The sequence below is a fragment of the Corvus moneduloides genome, chromosome 9 (assembly GCF_009650955.1).
Source record: "Corvus moneduloides isolate bCorMon1 chromosome 9, bCorMon1.pri, whole genome shotgun sequence".
Lineage (NCBI taxonomy): Eukaryota > Metazoa > Chordata > Aves > Passeriformes > Corvidae > Corvus > Corvus moneduloides.
In genome coordinates this window covers 13,379,645-13,389,392 of record NC_045484.1, presented here as the reverse complement: position 1 = coordinate 13,389,392, position 9,748 = coordinate 13,379,645, and the positions used below count along the sequence as shown (strand labels likewise).

The 9,748-nt window shown below is 41.4% G+C and overlaps 1 protein-coding gene across 1 annotated transcript; it reads left to right on the top strand.

The window, feature by feature from the left end:
• Window positions 1-827: 827 nt before the first annotated feature.
• Window positions 828-9,280, top strand: RTCA (RNA 3'-terminal phosphate cyclase). Its single transcript, XM_032118808.1, has 11 exons — window positions 828-1,043; window positions 1,150-1,250; window positions 2,138-2,281; window positions 3,669-3,792; window positions 4,279-4,337; window positions 4,860-5,001; window positions 6,136-6,260; window positions 6,395-6,453; window positions 7,037-7,131; window positions 8,237-8,341; window positions 8,698-9,280. Exons 1-11 carry the CDS (start codon window positions 999-1,001, stop codon window positions 8,794-8,796), a joined length of 1,098 nt encoding a protein of 365 aa, XP_031974699.1. The 5' UTR covers window positions 828-998; the 3' UTR covers window positions 8,797-9,280.
• Window positions 9,281-9,748: the final 468 nt, after the last annotated feature.

Below are 9,748 nucleotides of genomic sequence, written 5' to 3'. Positions count from 1 at the left end.
GGCCGCGCCGGCACAGCCAACCGGGAGCGGGCGGGGGCCGCGGGCCGGGCGGCGCTCGGGGCCCGCACACGCCCACGGGAGGGACCGGGAGAGCGTCCCCCTGTGCGGGGGCTCCCGGAGCAGAGCCGCTGGTGGCGGTGCAGGGCGTGAGGCTTCCCCGAGCCGCACTAGCGGGAGGGGCAGCGCGAAGGGCCCGGCCATTCCCGATACACGTGTGATAAAGTCCTGAGCGCGCCTGCCAGACCAACACGCCCGTGTCTGTGGTTCTACCTGAAAGGAGGCTGTAGCCAGGTGAGGGTCGACCTGGTCTCCCAGGTGACAAGCGACAGGACATAGTCTTAAGAGGCGCCAGGGGAGGTTTACTTTGAACATTAGTAGGAAGAATCTCTTCATAGAAAGGGTGATTAGACATTGGAACGGGCTGCCCAGGGTAGTGGTGGAGTTACCAACCCTGGAGGCGTTTAAGGAAAAGACTGGACGTGGTACTTAGTGCCATGGTCTGGTTGACATTGTGGTATTCGCACAGGAGTCTTTTACAACCTAATTCATTCTGTGATTCTGAGGAAAACTCGCTTTTAACGGGGAAGGGCAGCAATCCGGCCGCTCTGCTCCGGCGGCAGCGCTGCACCCATGGCTGTGATCTCCTAAGTGCCTCTGTTGTCCGGTCCCCGTGCTCCGCGCACCGTGCAGAACAGGGGAAAGGCACTGCCTCCTGCAGAACGCCGGGACGCGCTCCGTACCGCCCCGCTGCCTGGCCGCCGGGGCCCGGCGGCTGCTCCTCCCTGCGGCGGAGCCGCCCCGGCGGGGAGGTGCCTCTGCTCTGCGCCTGCCCGGCACCGCCGCCCGCCCCCAGCCCCGGCGCCCGAGCATCCCGGGCGTGCCTGCATCGTCAAGCACTCTTTGAGCTGGGGCTGCTTTGCCGAGGGCTCGCCGTGTTTAGGGCCCCGCCGGGATCCCATCGACGCGGCCTCTGTGAGAGACACCGCTCCCCCCCAGCCATGGACGGGGACATGGTGGAGATAGATGGCGGGATCATGGAGGGGGTGAGAGCCAGCGGGCCGCGGCTTACCTGGCCCCGGGCAGCGGTAAGGGCTGGCCGGGTGGGCGGGAAGTGCCGTAGCGCCTGACGAGCGCCGTTTCTCCGTGCAGGGCGGGCAGATCCTGCGGGTGTCCACGGCGCTGAGCTGCCTGCTGGGGCTGCCGCTGCGGGTGCGCCGGATCCGCGCCGGGCGGAGCCAGCCCGGCCTCAGGTGAGACCCTCCCCGGGCGGTCCCGGGCCGCTCAGCCGGTCACTTACGGCGTGTGGCGCCCTCCGGGGCCGGGACACGGCCGCTCAAGGCCTCGGCTGCTCTCGTCTGAAACCGCTGTGTTTCCATTGCTTTAAAAGAGCCTTTTTACCAGAAAATCCCGTCTGTGGCTCACAAGGAATGAGTGGGAACGCTGGGGCATGAGCCGGGCTGGGTTCCTTCGCCAGTGCCTTCAGCGGCTCCCGCCTCGGGCTGCAGCCGGGGCAGGTGAGGGCCCGGCCGCCGCCTCGAAAATGGTTCTGAAGATGCTAAGAAGAACACGGTTTGAAACACGAAATACAGTCATGTAATGCCTGAGCAAAACATAGCTTACCGAGCGTACAGCGTTAAGAACAGCTAGTGCATATCCTAGTGTTGCTACAGTTAGTGTATTTCCAGTGTTAAGAAGAGCTGGTGTATTTCCTATTTAAATTACCCTAACTAATGGAAACAAGCACAAGGCAGGTACATAGAAAACCTGTTAAGTCTCTTGTAGCGCTGCAACCGATTCTGGCTCAGCCAGTACTGCCATCATTATCCCCCTGCATTTCTGTCCACACATTTATCACATTAGGACGAGCAACTGCTCCTGCATCTCATCTATCTGTCTGGACCCATTCTAGTGGAAAAGATACCAGAATCCTGCATATTCCAGAATGGCCTGAATGCTGCTCCTTTGGCTCCTGTCAACTCAGGAGAAGTACTGTAGCAACCAGAGTGAATTTCTGATCCTTGTCTGATCGAAATTTGCAATTGTAGTTTTTCTTAGTTGGTGTTTACTGGTTCTTTTAATGTAGCATGAGCATGTAGTCTACCTGCATGTATCTTTAACTTTGTATTGTCATTCTAAGACCTCAGCATCTGTCTGGATTGGAGATTGTTCGAGATCTGTGTGATGGGAAGCTGAATGGTGGAGAAATTGGCTCAACAGAAATAACCTTCACTCCTGGGAAGATCAAAGGTGGAACCCACATAGCAGATACAAAAACAGCAGGGTATGTCTTTGTACACAGCTTCTGATAACTTTAAAATTATCACAATAGATGGGGGAGTCAGAGGGGTAAGAACATTTATGCTTTGGTAATGACCCAGGATATGTGCTGCCTGAGCCAGATTTATGTGACCAAAGAACCTGTAGTATAGGCAGGATATGCATGAAGTACGTGCAAAGTTTAAAAGTGTGATTGATATAAAAGCTGAACACTTGGTCCATGTTATGCAAAAAGCAGCTGCCCATGTATTTAAAACTTTAGGTGTTAATTTCTCACCTTAGTATGTTACATATTGGACCAAATGCATTAAATTAGATAAATACCTCACATCCATGAGGTCTGAAATTATCACCATATAATAAGGTAAATTTTGACATTTTACTTACACTCATAGTGGCACAGCGTGTTATACTTTTGGAACTGGGAACATATTTCATCCATGATCCTTTCTATCTGTTTCTTCCGTATTTCTGTGTTGGGCCCTTTGTTCTTGGAATCTGTTGCAAAACTGACCAAGTGGGCTGAGCTGTGGAAAGCTGGTGTTGTTTGGAAGAGCTGTTTGGAAGCATAAGCCAGAGCAGGCATAAGTTAAAATTTTCTTTAAGTTAAGAAATATTTTTCTGAGCTGCAGTAGTATAAACAACTAAGTTGATGCCTTTTACTTAGCACAAAAGAGCTTGGGTAAGGAACAATGCAGTAGAATTATTCATTAAGCACAAGAAAAAAAGAGACACACTATGGTTCACAAATATATTTGAGAGTTACTTAAGAAAACAAACCCATGTTTATCTTCAGTTCTGTGGTGATTACTGTTTTTACAATTCAAAATTATGTTTGAAACCCCTATGAGATAACTGTTTTGTTTTGCCAAACAAACTTTCACTTTTGCAAAACTTATTTTGGAAGTTTTTTTATCTCTGTGATATGTGGAGAGATTCAGTGATAGAGGAATCTTGTATTTAAAAGCATGTTCTCTATGCCCCTGAACTCTCTTGCGCTGAGCAGCTCCTAAGCAATTTTGTAGCTTTTAGAATTATTTTGTTATTGAATAAGTATTAAAATGTTACTGCTGCCTAAGCCTTTTCTGCTACCTAAACCCGCAGTTTTCATGGTCCCATCAGTATACTAAGTAAGATACATAAAACTTTATTTCAAACAGAACTATTAAAGATGCAATTATTGTGAAATGAAAACTTTCGTATTTAGGCTTGCTAAGGACATGAAGTTTTAAATTTTTTTTTTTTAAGACTAATAAGTTTATAGATAATTTTGAAAATAAAATGCAGAAGCAAACACTCTGGAAAGTCATTTGCCTTTGATATATAATGATTCTATGGAGTTCTATGGATTGTGAGTGTATGACATTTGAGTATCTTGTAATTGCTTTTAGGAGTGTGTGTCTACTGATGCAGGTAGCAATGCCCTGTGTGCTGTTTGCTGCTTCCCCATCAGAGCTCCATTTAAAAGGTGGGACTAATGCGGAGATGGCTCCTCAGATAGACTACACAGTCATGGTAGGGAGAAATTCCTTTGCCTTAGTGCATCTTCCATGAATATGTGTGCAACGTAACTGCTGTTCTCTGTTGCTCTTACTGCAAGTCTATTTGTGATTATGGAATTAGGCATGGGAATGTAACACTATTAGTGTACTGGGTGTAGAGAGCAACCAATGTTTCATGGAATTTCCTGAAACAGCAAATGGTCTCTTTGGTTTTAATTACTACAGAAAATTTCACTTAAAATGTATTCTTTATTCTAGAAGTGCTGTGAATTACTCTTCTGTTTTCCATAAGAAAATCCTTTTACACAAAGTGACATTGATAATGAAATATGAGGAATGTCAAATAAGCTATATGGATGAGACTGGCTATTGGTTTTTTTAATAATGTAACTGAAATTTTTTTGTTGATTTTTTTTTAAAATAAGGTTGCAATAAAGAGTGGGAGATTATCAATGCAAAATAAATTCACTCTGTGTTTTTTTATGTGTTTATTTTTCAGGTTTTCAAGCCAATAGTTGAAAAGTTCAATTTCACATTTAATTGTGATATAAAAAGGAGGTGAGTTGTGGAGATGTGCAGCAGAGCTGGGCCTTACTGAACATATGTGTGAGCTCAGGGGCACACACAAGGTGCTCTCAATCAAACTGAGCGATGAAATTATAATACATGAACTAATCTGCATTAGCTGCCCCTGTGTGTACTGTCACCGTATGATGAATGGGATGTGATTCCTTCCTGTCTTATTTTTTCCATGCTGAGTCTACAGCTGCTGTGTAATGTTTCCCGTTGGCTTCCCTGAGAGGAGCACATGCTGAACAGGCAGTGCATTACTGAGCTTTTTTTTGAGGTGCCTGGTAGGTTAGTGTTAGGAAGTTAATAAGATGTGCATTACAAAGGATTACTGTTAGAGAACCTAATTCCATTATAAGGGTTTCTAAGGCACACATCAAGAAAATTTGTATGTACGGTAACCGGGAACATAAAAATGTATAGTGAAATATACAAAGAGTCTTCTGGCCCTTTTCTTAGTTTCCTTGTGATCATTGCATTTAGTTATATCTGATTACTGTTTCTAAAAAGGGGCTACTATCCTCAAGGAGGTGGTGAAGTTGTGGTCCAGATGTCTCCAGTCAAAGAGCTGAGCCCAATAAACTTAACAGAACGTGGCACAGTGACAAAGATATACGGAAGGGCATTTGTTGCTGGAGCACTGCCTATCAAAGTAAGTGCTGATAACGGCTCTGGTAGTATCCAACTTTGTATGCTATATAAAATTGCATGTAATCTGCTTAACATTCCTCTACTCCCCTGTTTTCTGCACTCTTACACAAGATAAGCAACCTTATTAAATGGTTTCAATTGTTCAGGCTGTAGAATATTATATTGGACATACCTAAAATTCGTTCATTGCACAGCAGTGTAAAGCTAAAACAGGAAATGAGAATAGTATCCTCATGATCCTTCATAGGACTATTCAAAAGTCTTTAGCATATATTGAGGGGTATCTCCTACCTGATTTATGTATTGTTCATGGGAATTATTTTAAATCTGAAATTAGGGCCCTTGTTCATAGACTGTGGGCACTGTTAATAGGTGGAGGCCAGATTACAACAAGTTTTTCAACCACTGCTAAGGGTATTAGAACAGGTTAAGGGTGGGTATAGCCAAAAATTAAAAGGAGAGAAATTTTCTCCTTTATATCTCCTTTGTATTCTTTCTGTCCTGAGTGGTGGGATCTTCTTAGGGTTCCTTCTCACAAACAGGCTAGGAATTAGTAGAGGAAGGAAGAAGAGAAACTTAGTTACTTTTTGAAGAGCTGTGGATTGCTCGTTTTGGTCTTAAAATCTCCAAAGCTATGAATATAGCTATGATTAGATCACAGGAATGGGATAAGCTTCATATGTCCCCACTTGCCTGTCATTTAAAATTGTTATTTTATGTATTCGCTCTTACAGAGTGTATTCTGTACATAACAGTTGTGGGGTGGGGTTTTCGCAGTTGGTTTTGGGGTGAGTGTTTTTTAGACTCCAATGTTTTGGGGTAAGACTAAAATCAAATCTTTTTATCTATAAATGAAGAAAAGTTCTTGAATTTCTATTGAGACTGAAGTTTCTACATATATTTCTATAACTGTAATTTGTACAGCATTTAATGTTACCTTAATTTTGTAGAAAAACTGTCAGAAAAAAATCACGTTCAGTTCTTGCTTGTAGGGATTTTATAAAAATTCTTTGTTTTTCTAGTTAATAGAGTAGCTCCTTTATTTGGGGATTAACTGTAATAATTAGATTTATGAGGAAAAAGTATTGCTGTAGTTACATAACCTAATTACTGGGTTTATGTCTTGTCTTGTTAGCTGGCAAAAGACATGTCAGCAGCAGCAGTGAGATGCATCAGAAGAGAAATCAGAGATCTTTACATTAACATTCACCCTGTCAGAGAACCTGATGATCAAGCCGTTGGGACTGGAAGTGGAATAATGTAAGATGACTCCAAGCTTTCTATTGATCACTCTAATCTTGCTGATTGATTAGCTAGATCTTGATTACGTTTCTGATAAATAAACTGTAATATGAGTGATTTTGTTCTTTTTTTTTTTTTTCTTTTTTGCGTAGCATTGTTGCAGAGACCTCAACAGGTTGTTTGTTAGCTGGATCATCACTTGGCAAGAGAGGTAAGAATTCCATTAATTCTTTGAGACTTAACTGAATATACCAGTAACAAATAAGAATCTGAGATATCATCTGTTTAAAGATCTGATGCTTTGAATGTTGCATTTTTAAATGTATGTTGTTTGGTAATAAAGGACAGCAGAAGTGAGCAGATTTAAAGCATAGTAAATGGAAATTTATAAAAATTACAAAACTGTTAACTTTACCTTTTATCAGAATGGAATGTTAAGGATCACTGGAGAATCACTGGAAATATTTGTGAACTTTAAGAACATAGACTTTGTGTTTTACATGGGAAGTTTTTGCTCAAGAGTGAATCTTGATTAAAATGAATAGAAGTGATCTTTGTTTTAAATTATTTGAATCAAATGTTTTTCTGACTAAATGAGGCTACTTTCTTTCCACTGCTTAGGAAGTATGAACTGTATATGAGCATAAGATGGGAAGGGTTTTTTTTTTTAGCAGACATTTGAGGCAAGAGCATGAAAATAAGGTTTAAAAAGTTGATAATTTCATGGGGGTTTTTTTCTTTTGTATTTTTAAAACTTTAAATAGTAATTTTCAGCTTTCTAATTTCTCTGTTAGGAAAGAATTCTGACAAGGTTGGCATTGAAGCAGCTGAGAGGCTGCTTCAGAATCTTAAACATGGTGGAACTGTGGATGATTCTCTGCAAGACCAAGTAAGGTTCATATATTTGTTTACATGAAGTTGAGGTAGCAAGAACATGACTGCTTTACTTGTAAACAATATAGATCTGAACAGGGAAGGAACAAGATGTTAGAAGTCTCAGAGATGTGTAGTCACAACATCACAAGGATTAGCAAATCACATACAGTTCTTATGAACCACAAGTGCTGTTGGGTTTGCACAACACCCTCAAATTTTTCCCGTTTTCTAACCCTCAGTAAGAATGGAAAAAGACGCAGGAATTTGTTTCTATTTGGCATTCCCTGTAGTACAGTGATAATAGCTCCCTGCTTACATATATAGAATGATACTAAGGAAAGGTATTGGAGGCTATCTAGGATGTGCTCCTGATTATCTTGGTCACCTAACTGCATTTGAGAATGAAGGCCCTCCACTGCCTTATCTTAGCCTGATAAGGATCTTGGGCTGGTTTAGTTAGGATGATGTTACCTCTTAGCTGTAAAATCCTGGGCTCACGTTGGTATTGTGTAGTATAGTCAGTATTTAGGTGTTGGACTCATCCTACTTTTTTCAAAGCATGCAAGTACAATTGGTGGGAACAAGCCACAGCCAGAGTTGCTGTGTATGGGAACTGTGTAGAGTTACATCACACCTTACAGTATTCTTGTCATGGTGATGTTTGTAAGTCAAATCAGAGGTTTCTAGGTGTCTGTCTGGTGAATATGTGATCAGGAAGTGTTAGAATTAAAGTACCTCTTCCCAAGTTTCTCTCCATATAGGTAATCTACTAATCTGGAGTCTGACATGACTTTGGGGAATTTTGGGGCAATACAGTGAGGGAGAGCAAAGTTAAATGTAGTGACAGGAATTCAGTAACAAGAATTCAGTAATAGGAATTCAGGGGCAGTCTCCACTGTGGAAAAGTAGCTCTTCTGTAACAGGCATTGCAGTAGTAATCTCCAAACTTCTGGAGCTTGGATCACTCTTCAAACTCAGCTTCATGAACTTTTATGAAACTTGGAAAACCAAATTTTTATATCTACAGGCATTTTGCATGTTTTGGTTGGGTTGTTTTTAATCAGTAAATTCCTAGAATCTGAAGAATGGCTTCATAATTACCTTTCCCTCCCTTTCAGCTGATCATTTTTATGGCACTAGCGAAGGGAGTATCTAGAGTGAAAAGTGGACCAATTACACTTCATACTCAAACAGCTATACACTTTGCAGAGCAGCTAACAAAGGTGAGTCCAAAATTTCAGGAAGTTTTACCTATCAGTTGTTTTCCTGTAACCTGGCAATGTACAGTTCATCAGGCAGTGAGCTGAACTTGATCATGGAGGACAAGCATTGATAAAACAATTGCTATAGTATTAACTGGTAGTTTTCCTGTAGAAAGTGAGCATACTCTGGAGTTAAAAGCTTTTAGAATGATTAGATAATTTTACCACTTTTATTTAAATGTTTTTTTGAATTAAATCTGTCAAAGCTGTAATATACATAAACACATGGCAATACAATTATTGGACATCAGATACTGAATATTTAAACTGCTGTGTGTGATAACTTAATTAGTGATACATTTCTAATCCTCTTTTAGGCCAAATTTACTGTGACAAAGTCAGAAGAGGAAGACCCCAGTAATGATACCTACATCATTGAGTGCCAAGGAATGGGGATGATAAACCCAAACTTATAGGGTTAAAAACAAAAAAGGCAGCAAGCTGCCAAACACTCAACATACCTCAGTGATGTATTGCACTACACTTCAATGGATGTATAATCTGCCTGAAGAGGAGGAGCCTTCTGTCACATCGGAGTGATTTAACTTGAAGGTTGATACCAGGATTTCCCTTGGTATGGTGAGAACCTGTCATGTGAAAAATGAAAACTTTATTTTTTTTTTCACTATTAGCAGCAAAATGAGTAGCAACGGGACAGCAAATAGAATATATTGTAGGTATGCAAGACCTTCAGTTAGAAGCTTTGAAAACTCAGCTTTATCTAAGTAGAAAATAACTATTTCAGTTCAGTATTTCTTTCCCTTTTAAAAAAAATAAAAGTTTTATTCTCTGGAAACCTTTATGTTATGAGATACATGGAATGAAATGCACCATCAAATCTGTACTGCTGTTCTTCCTTAGCCATTTGGTTAAATAATAAAGCAGTATCACCCTATAAAAGGCTGGTATTTATATGTGCTGTTATCTCAGCAGGTTGTGCTTGAGAAAGGTGGATACAAAATAACTTTCCAGCAGCATAGTTTCTTGTTCTCCTTAGGGAGAGAAGACTCAATGCGTAAGATGATCTTTTATATCTTCTTTTTTCATCTATTTTAAAAAGCCTTCTCAGGCAAGCTAAATCCATATACCACATTACAGCCCAGACACGAAGTAGTAACCTCATGATACAATTTTATTTTCTAGCTACAGTTGTCCCTGTCACTTAGCATACTAACTGAGGCTACATTTTCACTGAGGTGGTGGTTTGTTCTTTTTGAAGGGAGTACTTAATTTCAGCTGAGATTAGGGTGCTTTATAGACACAGATGTCTATGTGTATGGACATGGAACACTGTAAATACACACAGTTTGTATAGGCATATGAAATCAAGGTGTGTTATCCCCCATCTGGGGATTAAGTAAAGAAGAC